The following is a 21,648-nucleotide window of genomic DNA, read 5'->3' as shown; positions in this document are numbered from 1 at the left end:
TGTTATCCCTTGAGGAGAAAGTTTTATGTTACCACAGACATATTGGTTACCTAACAGCTGCCTCCTTGTGCCCTTTGCTGCTTGAAATCTTTCCTTTTGACAGGATGAGATCCCCCCCCCCCATGTACCTAAGCTCTTCAGAGATCTGCCCAATTAATGTGGAATCCTTTTTGCTAAGGTTTCCTGGGTGCTGAAAAATTCCACTGTTCCTAGTTGTTTGTTAACTTCAGTGCACCCTCCCTCCATATGATGGGAATTCTCCAGCAGTCTATTTTTTTAGTTTTATGAACCATCCACTATTATTGATCAATGCTGGCAACAGGCTGCCATATTAATGTTTCTGTGATATTTGTACAACAAGCAGGTAAGGAACAGTTAATACTTTTATAATCACGGGCCACCTTTTTCTGACTTGTGAAAGATCACAGATGTCATACAGTACCTGGCCCTAGTGATTATTTTTTCCCCATTCTCTGTGTCCATAAATTTTGCATTCAGCCAAGGCAATATCCCTCTATGATAATAGACACTAGTATATTAATTCGTTGTTGTTGTTGTGTGCTTTCAAGTTGTTTCCAGCTTATGGCGACCCTAAGGTGAACCTATCATGGGGTTTTCTTTGCAAGTTTTTTGGGAGGGGGCTTGCTATTGCCATCCACTGAAGTTGAGATAATGTGACTTACCCAAGATCACCCAGTAGGTTTAGGTGACAGAGACAGGATTCGAACCCTAGTCTCCAGAGTCACAGTCCAACGCTCCCTATGCTAGCTATATGACTGGTGGCTCCCAAATCCTGCAGCCATTCCCTGTTGTTTAAAACTTGGCCATGGTGACAGATACTGAATATATTGGTACTGATGATATCTTCAAGCTATTAGAAGGGGGCATATATATGCCACAGGATATATCCCAGTCTAACTTGAGCCCCCATTTCAGCAGTTGGTTCTAGAAAAGCCATATGTTTAACAGCTAATGACACAAATAGCATCTTGTTCAGTTTGGCTTAGACTGGAACACTTGTGACATTACATCTTGCATATTGCTGTACAGTACAGTATGTTGAAAGTCCAGGAGCAAGGTAAACAACTTCACCCATACTGTAACATGCTTACAACAAGCAGGCACTGTAAATTTCATTTTGTTACGCTTGATCTGTTGGTTATGCTTAGCAAGTAAGGCCAGGTTTCAGTTATTGAATACGTAGTATTTCTATGGAAGCTTTATAGAAGGCACTTATTGTGGATATATTTTATGTTATTCTATGCTGTACCATCTTCCTTTAGATCCAAGACAGATTATCACTGTCATAACAACAAAAAAAATCATAGAAAATTTATTGCACTCTTGGGAGAAATAAAACAACCATAAATGCTATACAACAAACCTCTTCTCCTTTATTTGAAAATCAGTACAGAGATGTGTGTGTTGTTGGTTACTTTAGATGAGAGTCCATGTTATGATCTTGGGGCAGCAGCTGTGAAAATCCCACTTCCATCCATGTTGGTATGTATTTTCTTTTATTGATGGTAATGGAAAGAGGTGGACATTTAAACCAGCTTAAAAGTGGTGGTGGAGCTGATCATTGTGTGAGAATACCACTTTTGCACTTCCTTTGCGCTGCTGCTGCTGTGTGTTACTTTTATTTGTTGCTGTGTGCATATGTTTTTGGTTTGCTTTGATAGCAAAGCCAAAAGTTGTGATTGTCAGGATCCTGTCTCTTCTCCTTTCTTTACTTCTTGCTATGCTGATGTGTAAGATTGGGCACAATCCCTTTCTTTTTAGTTCCTGGGCTGGAGCTGAGGAGGGAGAGGCAGAGGTTGTTTCTGTAGGTGTTGGAGGCTATGAAGCTGTTCTAATTGCTTTGGCAAACTTGGAACTTCTTGGAACTTCTTCTCCACCTTGGCCCTGTTGCGGCAGGCAGTAATTGTGCTGCAATTCAGAGGGCAGCATAATCATGGGACTGATTCCTGCCTATTCCCTTATCCAAGCTGAAGGCTTCAGCTGCTGTTGTCCCACTTAACTGAAGTTGATGAATTAGTTGCCATCCCGTCTGTTTGAAAAGGCAATGTCTGTGACTTGATCTTGTATATAGAGGTTGAGTCTTCCTTACCAAGAGTTCCAAAATCTGAAATACTCCAAAAACTAAAACTTTTTAAATGAGTTGCTGAGATAGTGACACTTTTGCTATCTGGTGGTTCAGTGCACACAAATTTGGTTTCATGGACATTATTTTAAAAATATTGTAGAAAATTATCTTCACAGAGTGTGTATAAGGTGTATATGAAGCCTAATGAATTTTGTGTTTAGACTTGGATCCTATCTCCTAGCTATCTCATTATATACGTACAGGTTTATGCAAATTCAGGTATTCCAAAATCCAAAAAATCCAGAACACTTCTGGCCCCAAGCATTTCGGATAAGGCAGACTCAACATGTTTTTTTTTGGGGGGGGGGGTTGATCCCTTTGGATCTAGTTGTTACTGTTCCCTAGTGAGTGAGAGTGGGAATATGGCCTTAACCTGAGAATTGGGTTTCTAATGCTATATGATTTATAACCTCTAAAATCATGGTTTTCAGAACAAGTTATTATATAAGTAATGGCCGCCAGAAATATCAGTTAATATTCCTGGCTTGTATAATTATATCCAGTTTAGACTGAGCAGTCTGTTGTTTTCACACTTTCTATTTTAGGGTGCAGCCAAACCAGAGAGTCATCCCTACACTGATACTGTTGCACTACTACTATGACTTTATGGTGACAGACAATCTAGGAAGTGAGATCCTGGGTCCTTGAATACTATGTCTCTGACTTCATTGGTTTGAGATAATATGCTGTGTTTATAGCTATCATTGCAGAGATATTTAATCTGTAAGATTTTAAAAGTGTATTCTAAATAGTGATGTCGAAGAAGTAGCAGCAGCTACAAAAGTCACATCAAATCCAAGGTCTCTTTTGCATCTATTTCAAGTTTTTGATAGGCATTTCTGTGAATACATTTTCACTGGAGGTAGTTCTGTACACTTTTACTACCTGTGGAAGTTCCATATGTATGTTGGCGCATTTGTGGATTGTAAAGCGAGGCTTCTGTTTGTTTTCAAAGTATATTTTGGATCACAATGAGAACCAGATAAGCCCTGCTTAGTGAACAGCTCACTGTAACCCACAATTTTTATACATCTTATTACAAATAGAAATGGTTAAAATAACAGGTTGAAAATGAGACTCTCTCTCCTCACATCTCTGGGATCCATATGGTAGCAATTGTATACAGTTGGCCCTCACTTTACGCGGGGGATCTGTTCTGGACCACCCTGCGTAAAGCAAAAAGCGTGTATGCTCAAGCCCCATTGGATAGAAAGGATAAATTGTTTGTATTGCTGGGCAGCTTCAGTGTAAGCTGAAAGCCGCCTATAATGAGCCCCTGTGTGGCACAGACTCATTGTATAACAAACCTTTTTTTTCATTAACTGCTCATGGTAAAATAAAGAAGTTCAGACAATGTCCTTTTGCTTATGCTAAAGTTTGTTTTACCCTTGTTTTGTCCGTGATAGAGAAACAAAGATGTTTTTGGCAGCCTCTGTGACTTCCAGTGTTTGTAATCACAGCAAGATCTACCTGCAAAGGTACACTCTGAATACAATCCTGTTGCTTGTTTTATTTCTGGTTTGTATCTTGCAAGGTGTTCTTTCTGTGCGTCATGCTGCTGGTTCTTCTGCCAGAAGAGGCATCTGTTTTCACATGCAGTGAATATTTAATTTGAGCTGTTTCCGGAAATGCCTATGTTTAACAGTACGTATTTCTTTTTGGATAATTTTCTGAATCTCAGGCGTCATTGTTTAGTCTGTTAAAAAGTATAATGTGATGGAAAGTTTGCTATCTCTGCAGCTCATAAATCACTGTTATAATTTAACATATTTTGGCAGTCATGGTAAACTCCTCACTTTGATTTTAAGGGCAACTTCAACATGGCAAGCACTTTTTAACATGAATGCCCTTGAGTTCTCAGCATAAGCTATGGATATTTGCTCCAGGTTCATGTCAAACAATGCATTCTAGATAAAGTACAGTCGGCCATCCACTCTTGTTTGAGTTAGGGGATCTGTGAAAGTGCAAAAACTGTGACTATCTCTGGGCTGCCCCAAAACACACCATCACTGGTGACAGATCCTTCCCCTGACCTCTCTCCTTCTCCGGTCAGCAGCCCCAGCGCCAGGCTCCCAGTTTTATAGACAGCAGCAATAGCAGCCACTGCAGCCACCGGATCATTCTCCCCACCTCTTCTTTCACCTTACCCTCCTACTTGCCAGCAGCCCCACAGCCAAACTCATGGTTTTACCAGGATCTATTTCCACTCCCCTTTTTGCTTCTTCCTTATTTTTACTGCCAGAAGCCCCAGTGCCCTTTCTTTTATAAGGGGTGTGCAGAAGAATCCTGGTAAAATTGGGAGTTTGGCTCTGGGGCGCCTGGCAGGAAAATGGAGGAAGGAGAAAGATGGGATGTGAAGAAGGATCGGTGGCTGTAGTGGCTGCTACTGCTACTTCTGTCTGTAAAACCAGAAGTTTGACTCTGGGCTGTTAAAGAGGAAGAGAAGGTGAAGAGGCTGACCTAGTTCAGCAGCAGCTAGTTCAAAAACACACGAATAAGCAAAACCACGAAAGGGAAACCTGCGAATGTGTAGGGCCCATTGTATTTTACAATATGTATGCACCATCTGCACTTTATCCATGTTTGATGCCACATTCAGTCTTATTAGAAATACTGTATTGTAACAAGGGTTCGAATACCAGCTCAGCCATGAAACCTGCTGGGTGACTTTGGGCAAGTCACATGATCTCAGCGTCAGGGGAAGGCAATGGTAAACTTCCTCTGAACAAATCTTGCTAAGAATACCATATTATAAATTTGCCTTAGGATCACATAAGTCAGAAACATCTTGAAGGTACATAGCAGCAACAACAATTGTCACTTATTCCCTAAGTCCATGGGTAGGGCAAATGGATAGGAAGCAAGATTCAGTGTTAAAGGAGCTTTGATTATAACTCAGGAATCTACCACCTCAACATCTCTCTCCTCTTTAAGTCCGGATATGAAATATGTTTGCAAGAGCAACAATAAGTTGGAGTCAGTATGCCCCAAGGGTCAGAAGGCCAGTTTTGTCAGAGTGTACTGGCAAGTTCAGTGGTGGCTGGAACTCATTTTTCAGGGGATCAGAAATCACCTCCAATCACTTTTAGGCATATTCCTTGATTTTTTGGGGGGAGGGGAAACAGTATTTCCAAGGCAAAATGTGTCCCCCTAGACATGGTTTTTGTGTGTCTTTTAAAAAGATGCTTATACCTCAAGCAAATCAGGGTTAGGGACTCTGAGTGGCTCAAGAATCATATGACTGACTAATTTGTAATGATGCATCTGAGGAAATAGGCTCAAGTCTACAAAAGCTCATACTACCAGCTTCTATCTTTCAATTAGTCTCAAAAGTACTGCATATTGTAATAACTTCTTAATTATACTGTTAATACTGTATTTGTATTGCTACAATCAGAACATGTGGATCTGTTTGGGGCTTGTCTACATGGGTCAAATAAAATGGGCTCACCTCATCTTCACAGTCAGCTATCTAGATGACATATAGGCTGAATCTAGGCCTTTAGGGCTTTAATCCAGAGGAAGAAAAGAGATGATTTAATTTGGATTTTAAACAAAAATATGGATATTTCTCTCTCTCTCTCTCTCTCTCTCTCTGTGTGTGTGTGTGTGTGTGTGTATGTGTGTGTGTGGATTGTGCTCCATAATAATGTCAGTATGGGGTTTGGGGAGGGAGGAGCTTTTGATGGGTGGGGCTGGTTGGATCTGGCAAACCTGGTGTGTGCCACCATGTTTTTCTAGGTCAGTATATGTATAGTCATGAGATCAGCGGTGAAGGTTTAGATCCGTTTACCCGCTCCTTCCTTCCCCTGCCCAAGTGTTGCATTTGTTTGTACTGTTTTTAACCGTCCCATGCTGATCTCCCCATCAATTTTATGTTATCTTTGTTTTTACTCATCTCTCCATCTGATCCTCCCCTGATCATTTTCTCACTTGCTTCCTCAGAGATCTCGTTCACTCACTCCCCCCATTCCATACATACATTGCAGATCTCCACATGAGTGAGCGACTGATTTGTGAGGGGGGGGGGAGAGGATTGGAGATGGGGAAAAGTAAGGATGACATAACGCTGATTGGGTGGGAGGAGGATCAGAAAGGTAAAAACAGTATAAATGAGCATGACAATTGAGGGAGAAGGGGTAGAGTTATCTAACCCCTCATCACTGATCACATGGCTGGACATTTTCATACATAAAATATACATGAGATACCATGTTATTGTTTTCTTTTTCCATCATATATGTTAACTTGTTTATATTTAAACTTCCCTCCTGCACTCATTGGGGCTGCAAAGGGTGAAAGGAGATTGGATGGGGAGGCATCTGATCAGAGTGGATCCAACAGATGGACAGGCAAACAATAAGGGCTGTTGGCTGATAGGTGATTGCATGCTGGAAGGGGAAAAGAAATGAGTTCAGCAGGGGAAAATGTGTGGCCAGTTATGCCAGTGTCATCTCACTATATGTGAGTGTGTGGCCTTAACGGTGTCACTGTGGGTTCACTGTGGACCTAAATAAATGCAAGGTGGGGTTGATTTGTTTTCATCAGTGTAGATGCATGCTGGGAGTTTGGGAACTAATTCACAGATCTTATATATTTGCTAGGGCAGAAGAGAGAAAGAACCAGCAAAGAAAGCTTTTATTAGCTGAAATCCACGAGTGGGGTTGTACTGCGTTATGTTCCACAATCTTCCAAACTTTAATTAGGGCTTTGCTCTGCTTAGTGGTTGGAGCAAGGGACCAAGTATGGTAGCAAATATGGTAGTGATTCTGTTGCTATTGGAAATCAGGTTCACTGTGCCTTTGAAAGCCATGGCCTTAAGTTTGGAAGGCCTGAGCAGGGCTGTTGATGATAGAGTGACTTGGAGGTCTCTTATTCATTGGGTCACCATAAACCAAAGTCAGCTTCATAGCAGTTAATAACATATTTGCTTATATTCCAGAACTAGGACTCTGTTTTTTCCCTTCAGTCTCGATTGCCCTGCTATTATTGCAGTGGCTATTATGGGAAGAGTCTGTCCCTTTGGGTATTGAAAGGATGGCATATTAATCCACTGTTTGTTTGGGACTACAGTGTGCAAGAGGGGAGATCACTTGACAGATTGCAACATGCTGATAGATTGCATTTAGGTTCTTTGATCACAGGTTTGTCTGTGCTATTTAGTAAAATGTCAGAGGAGTATGGTTGTCATATGGAGGAAGAAGTTATATACCATATACTTGACTATAAGTCAACGGCATGTTTTAGAGCCAAAATTATGGATTTTGATATGACCCATGGATAGGTCGAGGATAAAATCTAGGGGCATGTAACAAAGGCTCTAAAGGATGATGCAAAGGAAAACCATGCCAAAGAATTTACAAAATTCTAGAAGGCATAACTGTGCTCAAAATAAAGGTTGGCTAGATGAGAATAGAGGGGGTGGGCAGTGATTCCAGGGCAGATTACAATGTTGCCTTTCACCAGGGGATGGTGTTCCTTTTTTAAAATAAAGAGTTAAAATACAGTACTTACAGAACCTATATTGACCTGTGGATAAATCGACTCAGATTTTTTTGGCTCAATTTTTTGACTAAAATTTCTAGACTTATATATGAGTATATACAGCATGAAGCCATCTGGAAAACACATACATGTGAGACTTCAGTTCATTACTTACTGAGAAGATGTCCATTGAACTTTGTGGAACATACTTCTGAAGTGATGTATAGAATTGCCCTGTGAAAAGCCAGAAAAGAAAAAGGAACGCAAAACAACAGCAACAAATTAGAAGCACATGCTGTGTGAAGACGTGGTTTAGAGAACCATAGGATGTGAAGCACAGTATTAAATGGTACTTTGATGTCCAAAATAAAACACTTAATCACTTTTGAATTTAAGACATCTGTCTTTCAATTAAATTCTTTGTATATTATGCCTCTTTAAACATTACCTGCTTATTTCTGGTTGTATCAATTTGGAAAAAGTGTGGGAGAAAAATCTAAAAATCTCATCTTGGTCCTTTTCTTTTAGAGTCAAATGTCAAGCTGCTTCCCTCCCTGGTGTCCAAATGCAATCTCTTTTTAATTAAAACGGAAAGGAAAAGCCAATTGCTTGGCTTGTGCCCTTGGTTGATAGCAAGGAAGAATGCAGGTTGGCTCCCTGCAAACAATCCAGCCTCAAGAAATTACCAAGTGCCATTCTTGTTGTTATCATACAATTGTCTTTGTGATCACCTAACCCAATTCATTACCCTGCAACCCACTTAATTTGTTTGGTTCTTAAAAAAGGTAATTTTTGTAAAGTAGGCACATGCTGCTTTTATATGTTATGCAACTTGGTACCCAGAATTTAGCCCTGCTGTTGAATTTGCGCGAGTGTGCAGTTTTCCTGTCTTGGTAGATGGCAAACTTTATTACTGCTATGGGCTCTTATTAGCAGGGAAAGATTTAGAATAAGTAGGGTTGTAGTGTGTAGTATTTTATGTTGGTAACAAATAGAGGAAAGGTTGTAGTTTAGCGGCAGCACTTGAGTCTTGCCCTTAATTGATGACAACAAAGAATAAAGATTGGCTCCCTGTCAACAATTCAGCTAAGTTTCAGTGCTTGAACATTGGCCAACAACAGTGGGTGTTCCTGCTAATTATTCCCACATCTCAAACATGGGTCCAAAACACACTGCAGAAATAATCCAGTTTGAGACCGCTTTAACTGCCCTAGCTCAGTGCTAGAGAATCCTGGGAACTGTAATTTATTGTGGCACCAGAGCTCTCTGACAGAGAAGGCTAGATGTCTCACAAAACTACAGTTCCCAGAATTCCTTAGTACTGAGCCAGAGCAGTTAAGATGGTCTTAAACTGGATTATTTCTGCAGTGTGTTTTGGACCATTATGTTGAAAAGGGGTTTTATATACATTACATTCTCAAAATGATGTGGGTGTACTGAGCCAACCACCAGATGTTTGGCTATGTAGATTCTTTTGGGAAATATATAAATGTATATATATTTACAAGGCTGTATTGTTTGTTCCACATATTTGCAACTGAGAGTCCTCAGTTGTTAGATTACAAATCCCATAATCTCTGTCCTCAGGTTTGGGGGGTGGGGTTGGGCAGTTTTTTTAAAAAAAACTCAGACCATATTTTTTGGTTTGTTTGTTTGTTTAAACCAATTATTTTTGTATTAATGTCTATGATTAATATAGGATTAAATCAGAAAATTAGGTAACAAAATGCAGTTAAGATGTTATGGCTACTAGCTTAAATAATAACTACTTTATATACTCATGTACAAGTCTAGAAATTTTAGTCAAAAAATTGACCCAAAAAATCTGAGTCGACTTATCCATGGGTCAGTGTAAGTACTGTATCTTAACTCTCATAAAAATAAAAACCATCCCTTAGTGAAAATGCAAGAGTGTGATCTTTCCTGGAAGCGCTAACCTTCCTCTGTTTTCTCATCCGTCCTTTAGTGTGAACACAAACAGTTATGCCATAAAAACTGCTCTTTTAAAGCAAGTTCTTTTGGTTGAACTGAAGGATTTGCTTCTGAATGGCATTTCTAGCACTATAAAATAAAGTGATTAAAAGAAGCCACTGACTCTGGAAACTGGTCTAACAATGATCAACTGCCAAAAAACTGCTAAAGTTGAATTTTTTAAATTCAGTCTGTCATTGTTGTTCATGTTAATGGGGGGTTGGAAAATAGTAATAATTGACAGTCATAATCAGTTTTAAAAACCAGTTTTTAAACAGTCTTTTTGTTTAAACCAAGGATTAAGGCATGGTTTAAATCAGCCTAGTTTACAGTAGTCAACCCTGCCTGTCCTGGAGAAACTAGAAAAGCAGAACAGTCCTAAATGAGAGTACGCTGGGGAGCAGCATGATTGCCAAACCTGAAGCCCTGAAGGAGCAGGTGGAATGATTTTGCCAGGGCTTTGGGCCTAGTGGAGTTCTTTAAGTTTGTTGTTGTTGTTGTGTGCCTTCAAGTCGTTTCTAACTTATTGTGACCTAAGGCAATTTGGGATTTTATTGGCAGGATTTATTCAGACAGAGTTTGCTATTGTCATTCCTTGAGGCTGAGAGGGTATGATTTGTCCAAGGTCACCCAGTGGGTTTACACGATGTGAGCTGGGATTTGAACTCATCTTCAGAATCATAGCCCACAGCTCAAACCACCATGTTGGCTCTCCTCATTAAGTTTAGCCCATTTAAAACCCTGGGGAAATTAACTGCACCAGTTTCAGTCTGACAAATGTGAGGGACCAGGGTAAGGCCCTTTTGAAGGAATGGTGTGGATTTACATCCAATAGGTTGAAAGCCAGCCCTTAACATGCTATGTAAAGATTTCTTGCACTAGGTAGGAAGAAACCCTGTGTCTCTGTTAGGCGCACCGGAAGCAGCTCTCTATCCATGGAAATCTCCACAGGCTCAGTGGGAATGGGACATGTCCTTCATTGGTGGCTGGCTGATGGGCACCTCTTTTAAATTGTAACCACTTCTAGCAAGTAACACCAAAGGATTAGGATTGCTCTCCTTGTCTTTTGATCAGTTAGGTTAATCAAATAAATGTTTTGATTAGAAAGTGTAATTGTAAAAAACCTGAGTATAATTTTAAAATGTGCATTTTAATAAGAGAATCTGCAAAAGCAGGAGGAGGGAGGCAATATTTTAAAAGAGGCATTCCCCCTTCTCTCACACTGTAACCTAGATAAAGAAAAGACGTAACTCTTATTGGACTGCATGTTTTATTCGTGAGAAGAATTTAAAAAGTTTCATAAGTTCTCATATGATCTTTAGTAACTTTTAACAAAGCCTCCAAGAAGTGGTATGAATACAGTTGAATATGACAAAGCCTGAAAGTCTTTCCCTTTAGCACTTGCAAGCAATGGATTATTGGGGTGTAACTGATTATAGTGTTTGATAAGTTTGGCTTCCTCATTCCTCAGTTAATCTTCCGCTTGTATGCAAAGCCCCACCTGTTGCCAGGTGAAAGTCAATTTTCTTATTTGCTGCACTGCACTATGGTTGGAAAAGTATCTTGAAATCAGAGCTTGGAAAACTTGCTGGTAGGTAGATTCAGGGATTTGTGGTCAACCCAAGTAACTTTTTAAAACTCTTCTTGAAATGAATGGGTGTTTTTGGTGGGTTGATACTGAAGCACTAAGGTCACCTATGTGTGGTTGCAATTGTACTGAGGAGTGGCTGTAGTTCTGTGGCAGTGTGCCAACCCTGTGCTGTTCATAAGACGGTTCCTCCTCCAATTAAAAAGTTAAGTGACAGGTAATCTGAAAGACTGTTAGAGAGCATCTGCCAGCTTTTAGTTGACATGCTGACTTTCAGCTGTGTTGGACTACTATCCCTCCAGGTCCAGCTGATGTGGCCAGTGAGAAGGGATGAGGGGAACTGTTTTTGTAGAGGGCATCACATTGTGGAAAGTAGAGTAGATGTTACTGAGTTAGATGGGCTAGGCAGGAATTTGTTTAATGCAGCTTAATGTGACAGCTTGGAGAAAAGTGCTATGCTTATAGGATTCCTGGCATTGACAACGGCAAAGAGGACTTCTTGCATTATGCAAAAGGTGCATCTTAATGGTAGAAAGGGAACATACCAGATACATCATGCCAGTGTTGGGGAAACTGTGGCTCTTCAGATGTTACCAGATGGTATCTTTCATCAGCTCCAGCCGGCAAGAAGATTCACCAGGGGTTGTGGGGATTGTAGTCAAATAGTTACTGGAGGGCTGTAGATTCCCCATCCCTGCTTTGTGTAGTCAGCATATACGACATTCCTTGTTTCTCTCTTCAAGGGACTTGACCTCAGGGTTTTTTTAAAATTATTTGAGTTTCATGATTCACTGTTGAAAAAAAGTAGGGCTAGCCAGTAGTTCAGTGATTGTCCAGATGGAACATTTGACTGGCAGGTTTGCTTACTGAAAGCTACTACGCAGTGAGATCCATTGTTTTGAAAAGGATATGATTCTGTAGTGGTGCTTCACAAAAACATTATAACACCAGGCCAGCATGTTACATCCATTTTCTGTAACATAAGTTAAGGAGGAGGAGATTAGGATCTTCATTGAGTTTATCGAAGACTCATGCACTTGTGGAATATTTGTGACTCGTTGCTCTATGAGGAGCGACTTAGGGGGCTGGGTGTGTTTAGCCTGGGGAAGAGAAGGTAAAGAGGTGATATGATAATGCTGTTTTAATGAAAGGATGTCATACTGAAGATAGAGTAAGACTGTTTTCTGCTGATCCAGAGAACTGGACATGGAGAAATGGATTCAAACTGCAGGAAAAGAAATTCCACCTAAACATTAGGCAAAACTTCTTGACTGTAAGCTGTTTGATAGTGGAGCACACTCCCTTGGAGAGTGGTAGAGTCTTCTTTGGAGGTTTATAAACAGAGGCTGGATGGCATCTGTTGGTGGTGCTTTGATTGTGTGTTCTTGCATGGCAGGGGGTTGGACTTGATGGTCCTTGAGGTCTCTTTGAACTCTATAATTCTATGAATTTATACTGTACAGTTCCCCCTCTGTTCTTGCGGTTTTGAAACTCGCATCACTTGCTTATGCATGAGGGATGAATGGAGGGGGAAACAACAGGGTGTGTGTCAGAGGCTTGAATATAATGGGGCTTGAATATAAGCGAAACTCCATTTTTGCGAGGGAGTCTAGAACAGACCCCCTGCAAAATAAGAGGGGTGATTGTACATTCAAAATGGCAAAAGGCAAAACATGCCATCCCCAGGCCCAGGAGCTGGTGATAGAAAGCATGGTTGATGCAGGGGGTGGGACCTTTCTGCCAAAGGGCTGTACTAATGTCTGGACTGTACCATTTTAGCTTGTAGATATAGGCACGAGACAAGGAACTGGGAGGCTAGGGGGCTGCATTAGGTTTCCAGGAGATTAGGATCTTCAATGTGAAGAAAGGTATCCTCCACTGCATCTCTGGCAGATAAATAAATAAATATTGTTCCAAAGTGATCCCAAATGCTCTGTAGATGGTGTGGGGGCATTTTAACCATGTTTATAGCTTCCTGGTCCTTTTTAGGTGCAAGGAAGGACTTCTATCAATGGGAAGTGACTCAAAGTCACTTCCCGTTCACTTCCTTTTTTTAAAAAAAGAGCATCTTTTGGGCCTAAAATGACCCCCCCCCAAAAAAAAAATATGGCAAAATTTCCCCTCCATACATCATAGAGGGCATTGGAGGGGCAAAAGGTTTTCTTGAACCGTAGGGTCCCTGGAGGAGGGGACAGCCTGCAGGCCACACTTTGTCCACCCCCCGGTAGGTAATATGATTGAGAGCTTAAAAATAAATTATTGGGACTGAATACAATAATTTCAGTGTGTGCAGATCCACCAAACTAACTGTACAATTGATAGTTTGTTGATTTTAACTGGCGTCAAGCTGACTTTGACTTATACCAACCCTATGAATAAGAGATCAGCAAGTCACCATGTCAGCAGTCCTGCCCAGGCCTTATAGACTCAGATTCTTGGCATCCTTGATTGAGATAGAGCCTTTCCATCCTGATGTGGTCTTCCTCTTTTCCTGCTGCTTTCTACCTTACCAATCATTGGGCCCATACAGACAGGCCAAAATAAAGCTGCTTCGGGTCACTTTGGAGGTATGCTTTTTAATTGATGCATGTGTCCTAAGAGTCCAGAAGCTGTGCCAAAGCCATGCTCCAGTCCTAAGGAGTGGAACGTGGCTTTGGTGCAGTTTCCGGACTCTTAGGATGCATGCATCATTTAGACGGTATACCTCCAAAGTGACCCGAAGCAGCTTTGTTTTGGCCTGTCTATATGGGGCCATCATTGTCTTTTCTAGTGAGCCATGCGTTCTCATAATATGGCCAAAGCATGCCAGTCTCAGTATAGAGATCTTGGCTTCTAGGGAGTGGTCAGGCTTGATCTACTTGAGTTGGGACTTGTCATTTCATTTAGCCCCAGGGCTATAGAAAATTAGCAAATTGGGATCAAGTGCATTTTTTCCTCTCCCTGGTATTCTTTGTTGAGTATATGTGGGGAGTATTTTTGAGTGGCGGAGTAGCCAACCACCTGAGCCTCTATCTGATTCTATACATTCCAGGCATGAGTTTACTCCCTTCATGAAAAGTAGGCCAAAGGCAAATAATCCTTCTTGAAAGCAGTCAACTTGGTTTTCCTAGTACTGAGTTTTGCTGTGGGATGACTAACCGGACTCAAAGATATAGTACTGGTTCTTCTTGTTATGTGACTTGGCATGTTACTACACACATAAAAAGCCTTTTTAAAAAAACATTCTTCTAAACACACTGAATAGTTCATTGTTAATGCTCCATTACTGTGTTCTTTGCAACTGAATTTTAATTCCTATATGAATTATTTTATTTTATTGTTATTAAAATGTCAGTGGTTCATAAAAGTATGGCTTTCTGTATTGGGAAAGCAGATGTCATCAGGGAAGGGAACCAAGGCGGATGTAGAGGGACCTTAATGGATAGTTCCAGAGGTTACTTGCTTGCTTTCTTATGCAATTTATACTTGTACTGTAGTACAGGATTTCTTCATTTCTCCTTATTGTAAAAGAAAAAAAGGTATGTGGTATTTATACTGGGGTTAATTCTAACCAATTTATTTCTTTTCTTTTCTTTAATCTTGCAACTAGAAGGCAAATAGTTTAGAATTAAAAAAAAAGCTTTTGATAGCCTTCTAGACTTTATTTTTTACCAAGAAAGCTGGGTAAAATTAAATGTCATGAAAACAGAATCATTTGTAAATATTAATGTTGTAGTTCAGACTCACACAATATCTGTTTGTAAAAGAAAATAATAACTCATAGCTCAGCCTTTTCTTCAGTTTGTTCTGAATGTACACCACTTACCTATCTGGTTTGATGTTTGCCATTGTAAGAACTGGATATTTAGATTATAAGGTGATTTGTATAGAAATGTGCATTTTGCTTTTGTTACTCTATAAAGCACCAAAAATTGACCAATTTTCAACATTAGAGAAAGATGTCTGTCTCTATGCTTTTTCCTTTATATAGTGCTCCAAGGATTGTTTAAAAAACTGGATAATGAATGTAGATGTGAAGCCATGGAGAACCTCCCATGTTTTTCCAGGGTTTTTTTTTGGGGGGGGGGGGGGGGGAATAGAAATTTTGAGAATAATTAAAAATGCAATATTAATGTTCTGTGCAGATTGAAAGATTGAAAGTACAGTCGGCCCTTCTTATACACGGATTTTTTATACACGGATTTAAGCATACACGGTTTGAAAATGTTCCAAAAAAGTATAAATTTACCTTGATGTTCCATTTTTTATTAGGGACACCATTTTGCTATGTCATTATACTTAATGGGACTTGAGCATACATGGATTTTGTTATACACGGGGGATCTTGGAACCAAACCCCAGCGTATCACAAGGATCCACTGTACAGTGGTACCCCGGGATACGAATTACCCAGCTTACGAATTTTTCGGGATACGAAAAAATCCCATAGGGATTTATTGTTTCGGCTTACGAAGGTTTTTTCGGGTTACGAAAAAACCTCGGCGCTATTTCGCCACCGGAGGGCAGCAGAGAGCTATTTTTTTCCATTAGCGCCTATGGCAATTCAGGTTACGAAGGTTTTTCGGGTTACGAAATTAGCCGCGGAACGAATTAATTTCGTAACCCGAGGTACCACTGTACTTGTTATTTTAGAAAATGAAAATGCATTTGACGTATATACAGTGTGCCAGCATCATATGTGGGCGCCTTTTATGCGGCTTCCCACGGCACTTGCACCACTGCATGCACAAGCCCCATTATCCTCAATGGTACTCAAGCATAGGCGTAACTTGCCTTATGCGGCGGGGTCCGGAATGGATCTCCGCATAAGGCAAGGGATCACTGTACTTGACTAAAAGTCAACCCTCATGTATAAGTTGAGGTCAGGTTTTGGAGGCAAAATTATGGATTTTGATATTATTATTATTATTATTATTAATCTTTATTTATAAAGCGCTGTAAGTTTACACAGCGCTGTACATCAATTTTTTAGTCAGACGGTTCCCTGCCCTCAGGCTTACAATCTAAAAGACACGACACAAAAGGAGAAGGGAGTGGTGGTGGGGAATAGGATCAGGTCCAGCAGATCTTTTCCACCTCCGAGGCCTGGACCAAGGCAGATGGACTGGAGGAAGGGCTTGGCTTCTTGATGGATGGTTAGAAGGAGGCTTACTGGGTCAGAGAGGGGCTCACCTCTGGGAATGCTTCTCTAAACAATATAGTCTTTAATTCAGTTTTGAAACTGGGCAGAGAAGTGATGAGGTGTGCATGTGGGGGAAGAAGGTTCCAGGAGTAAGGGGCAGCAAGCGAGAAGGGACGAATTCGGGAGGGGGCAGTGGCAGTCCTACATTGTGACAGGAGACCCTGACTACCAGAGCGGAGGGTGCGAGTAGGAATGTAAGGAGAAAGAAGGTCAGATAAGTAAGGAGGGGCCAACCCATGGATAAGTTTAGGGACATGTAACAAAGGACATGTAACAAAGGAACTAAAGGGTGAAGCAAAGGAAAATAATGTGAAACAATTTACAGAATTCTAGCAGGCATAACTGATTATGCTCACACTAAATATTGGATGGATGAGAGAGTGACCGGGGGTGGGGTGGTGGTGGTGGTGGTGGCAGCAGTGTTTCCAGGACAGATTACACTCTTGCCTTTCATTAGGCGATGCTTTCTTTTTTTAAAATAGACTTTAAAGTACAATACTTACACTGACCTGTGGATAAATCAATTCAGTTTTTTGGGTCAATTCTTTGTCTAAAATTTCTAGACTTACAGAAATAGCATTAGCAAGTGCATTTCTATACTGCTTATCAGTGCAGTTAAGCACTCCCTAAGCGATTTACAGTGTGTAGATTAATTGCCCACAACAGGCTGGGTACTCATTTTAGCGACTTTGGAAGGATGCAAGCCTGAGTCAAGCCTGAGCCACTGGTAGGGATTGAACTCACAACCTTGTGAATTTGTGAGTGAGTGGCTGCAGTACAGGCATTTAACCACTGCACCACCAGGGCTTTTGTAAGTGTAAGTATATACAGCAGTCCTTGAACAAAAGAACTGCAAAGGTAGATTGGAGAGAGAAACAGCAGAATTTGAGTTCATCCACAAACTACAGTCCGTCAGCAATTGGTTAACAAAGACAATGGTTTCCTGACTCACTACATACACTTCAACACTATCTGACCCCATCCTCATGACCCCAATATTCATCTATTCTCCTCACCACAGGCTAGTTCCATTACCAAACTGGATCTTCCAGTTCATCTCCATGCACAAATGCCAGTTTCCAATGGCTTTGTGCACTAACCACCGTTAAAGGTGAACCTGCAACTTCATTTCCATACACAAAGGATTTGTAATTTGAATTGACATTCTCATATAACAGTGCTATATATATTTCTATGCCTGGCTTTTACTCCATTAACTGATCTGAGGAAGTAGACTGAAGGCTACAAAAACTCATGCTGCCAATTTCTTTTTTTCCGTAAGTCTCAAAGGTGCTACAGGATTTCTCTGCATACGGATTCTACAGACTAACACGGCTATATCTTTGAATAATTATATACAGTAATTTAAAAATGGGTTTGCTTTGTCCAAGTTCAAAGTATCTGGAGAGATGAAGGTTCACCTCACTTGAATTATGTCACTGTTATGACAGCATTAAGAAGAAAATTGTAGGAAAATGGAAATGTTCAGATGTTTAGAGTAAATAGTAAACCAAGGCAAGTCTAAGGTCCATTTCTGTCATAGACTGCTACAATACTCAGTGCATAATGGGATTTCAGAAATGTGTGTCCCTAGACATTGGAAGCTATCTACATGGAATTTTCTCCATGGCTTTTTTTTCTATGAAAGCAAATCAAGGAAATTTGTACAGATGTGCCTAGTTCCTATGCATCTCTTATGGTGGAGAAGCACCTGTTCTAATCAAGTGAATGCTGAGAACCAGCTGCTTCACAAGAGACCTTAAAAAAAGACTTCAGAAATCACTTTTCTATTATTGTCTCCAACAAGCTATTGTCTCCCACAAGCCAGTATGCTTCCTGAGGATTCTAGCTCTCTAGGCATGAATATTAGGCACTGAACATTAGGCACTGAATATTAGCGTGTTAAAAAGTGTTGAAAAGGTAGATAGATGGGAGTATAAATTGTTGCCTGGACCTTCAGCTGTTTGCATTTAGTTTTGTTAAAGCCATTACATATTCCACTCTAAATTTCTTGCAGAAAGGGTAGAATGCAAGAATATTTAAAATTATTGTTATTATTTTATGCACATTTGTTTAAAGTGCACATAGCCATTTCTTCAAATTTCTGTTTTAGAGATGTGCTCTGCTCTGAGTTTCAGCATGTTAAACTCTTGTTTTTGCTATCTTTTCTAGAAATAAAAAATGGCATTTCGGAAGGCAGTGAAAGGGACTGTCCTTGTTGGAGGAGGTGCTGTAGCAACTGTTTTTGGACTCTCACAACTTTCTCAATATAGAAAAAAGCACGTGAGTAGAATTTTTTTGATATGCTAAAGTGCATGTTAGTTGAAACCAAGCAATGTGTTGCTCTTTCATTCCAATGATATCATACTGTCTATGTTCTGCAGGGGTAGTGCAATTGTAAGCAAAATGAGAGAAGCTTCAATTAAGAATGAGCTTAGTACTGTTATTAAAAAAGCGAGGGCAGGGGAAAGTGGTATTACTTGCTTCTTTTGCAGTCTTAAATTCTCTCCCTGTAGCTAGCACATTGAGAACTGCTACAGTTAGCCCTCCTTATCCACAGATTTTTTATCCATGGATCCAAGCATCCATGGCTTGAAAATATTTCAAAAAAGTATAAATTCCAAATAGCAAGTCTTGACTTTCCATTTTATATAAAGGACACCATTTTGCTATGCCATTGAATTTAATGGGACTTGAGTATCCACAGATTCTGATATCTATGGAGGATCCTGGAACCAAAGCCCAGTGATAACAAGGACCCACTGTATTTTGTTGATGGCATACAGATTTAAACTCCCTGATTTAAGTCAGCAAAGATTTATATGTATTTACCTTAATTTTCCATATTATTTAACAAACATCAAATGTAAATTACAGCTTTATATATTTTGATTCTTCCTGAAAGAGCATGTATGTGGTTTCCAGTTACCATATGCATTTCTATTGTGAGGGGTGGAGTATACAGTGGTACCCCGGGATACGAATTGATCGCGTTACGAAATTTCCGGGATACGAAAAAAATAGATAGGAAAAAACTGTTCCGGGTTACGATGTTTTTTTCGGGTTACAAATTTTTTTCGGCGCGAAATTCAAACCGCAAAGCGCGGCTAGCGGCTTTCCAGCGCTAGCCGCTAGCCTTTTCGGGTTGCGAAATTACTCGGGTTACGAACGGAGGGGCGGAACGAATTAATTTCGTAACCCGAGGGACTACTGTACATGGTCCTTCAGAGGTTGGTGTCCTCAGGTCCCATTAGTCTTAGCATAGATAGTGGTGTGAACTGATCCACACGTTTTCCATCCCTCTCCTATGTAAGTATCATTATTTGGGCTTTCTGTATGTTTATGGTATACATTATGATTATATGTTTTTTCTATTTAAAAAGAGCAAAAGAGGAAAGAATGCAAAAAACTTAAAAGCAGGTGAAAGCAACAAATGCTTTTTATGTTGTATTCTAGCTTCTCCTGTAAGCTCTTGTGGCAGGGATCTGTCCTGTTATTTTAAAACACTGTATATATGGATATGGCATTGTTGATTTGTTTTTACCCTTTAGTTGCTGTTGACACAACTGCTGTGTTTTTGTGGGGAGGCTGATTTACCAGTTATGACTTTTGGGAAATAATGATGATGATGATGATGATGATTATTATTATTATTATTATTATTTATATCCCACCCCATCTACACACAGGCAGTTGGGGTGGCTTGCAACATTAAAATTATACAAATCATATCCCCCCAACCCCTCCCTCCCTTAAAATATAATTAAACACTTTAAAATTAAAACATGTTTAAAAAGATCAATAACAGTTAAAACAATAAATATAAACAAACAAACAAGCAACTCTACGATTCTATGATTCTATGAATGGACAGGTAAACAGCAACAGGATTGGTCCATTGCTTTCTCTCTTTGGTGGTCAGCTGTCTATTCAGGAAAGGCCTGCTGGGGAGGTCTGGTGGCAAGGGGATTTCCTGGGATGTCAGCTCACAGCTGTTGAATCAGTTAACCTGGTCTATACACATAATGAACATATAGGCATTAAAATTCCCTATTGGCAGCTCATTATCTAAGGAAGGAGTGGGCAACTGTGTGAGATGTCCTTTTCTGTCCTGGAAGGGAAGGCAAGGAGGTTACCTGGAGCCTCTGCCTGAGGGAGAAGGAGGAGAGCTATTTCCTTATAAGATGTTAAAATATGAATATTTCTTATTTCAGAAATGTGATTAAAGACATGTCTTGCTTCTCTTCTCCCTTGTCTACATCCCTCACCACTGTTTTATGGTTGTGAATTTTCTTAAGAGAAAGGAAATCAGAAGTACAGTATGGGAGAAAAATGTAGTCAACATTTCTTAGTGAAAGCTTGAGGCATAGAGAGACAAAAACTCTGGCAAGACAGTAACATATGATTGCTACATTTCCCTATTCTTCTAACTTGCACATCCATTGTGTGGCATTGCCCCCTTGTAGCTGTTGCCTACCCACACCCAATATAGGACAGCAGGTGGAATATCACTGGAGGGACTGATGCAAAGGAGGACATCCCATTTACAGTGTTGACACATCTAAGCTGCGGGCATGTCTGGCAGCTGAACTGTCCTCTCTTTAATAATGCCTGCCAATCACACAGATGACAGGGTGAAAGACCTCTGTGTCTGCAAGATGCAAGAAGGGAAGTTGCCCCAAGATGCTCTCTAATTGGCTACCCTGTGCAGGAGGTTCCTGGCTTTTTCTAAATGAGCCTTTTCAATGTTGGCTAGTGCTAAGAAAAGACATAATTCAATTAGCATGTGTGCAGATTGTATCTTATATTGCCTAGAAACATCTAATTTACTCCGTAACAAGCTGGTTTTCAGTAGTGTGCCATTCGCCTCTCTTTGGAAAGCCATTGGTTTCTCTCCTATTTTAGCCACACTGACTTGGAAATGAAAATTTAAAAACTTAATTATCAGCATTTTGTTGTTTTAAAAAAGTACAGAAATCTGAAAGATAAGCACATTGTACAAGTAGTTAGTGTGCTTGCATGAGAGCTAATATTGCGTGTATGCTAGTGCTCCCCTTAAGTCCCTATTCTGTTCCCAACTTTTTCATATTGAGAGAAAAGGTCTCAAGGAGGGCTTCTGCTTCTGTTTGTTTGAAGACATGTAAAAGTTGTCATGCAGTCAGGAACCTGGCTTTATTAGGTTGCACTCCTGCACTGTGTAGCCAATTCCTAATTATGTGGGATTCATGATTATGTGGAGGCTCTAAACATGTTCCAGTAAGAGTCTCCCTGCTCAAC

The 21,648-nt window shown here is 40.2% G+C and overlaps 1 protein-coding gene across 3 annotated transcripts in view; it reads left to right on the top strand.

Annotated features, from left to right (window-relative positions):
- The window catches only part of GPD2 (glycerol-3-phosphate dehydrogenase 2), a 132,972-nt gene that overhangs the window by 10,054 nt on the left and 101,270 nt on the right, over nucleotides 1-21,648 (top strand). For 2 of the 3 annotated variants that reach the window (XM_042464086.1, XM_042464105.1), the window contains exon 2: nucleotides 18,544-18,654. In XM_042464086.1, coding sequence (XP_042320020.1) covers nucleotides 18,553-18,654 — 102 coding nt within the window. In that variant the 5' untranslated portion in view covers nucleotides 18,544-18,552. Of the gene's footprint in view, nucleotides 1-18,541; nucleotides 18,655-21,648 lie in introns of all 3 variants that reach the window. The other variant, XM_042464095.1, reaches the window with a different exon arrangement.

Source organism: Sceloporus undulatus, chromosome 1 (assembly GCF_019175285.1).
Source record: "Sceloporus undulatus isolate JIND9_A2432 ecotype Alabama chromosome 1, SceUnd_v1.1, whole genome shotgun sequence".
Taxonomy (NCBI): domain Eukaryota; kingdom Metazoa; phylum Chordata; class Lepidosauria; order Squamata; family Phrynosomatidae; genus Sceloporus; species Sceloporus undulatus.
The sequence above is the reverse complement of the archived record's forward strand: the minus strand, read 5'-3'. Positions and strand labels throughout refer to the sequence as shown.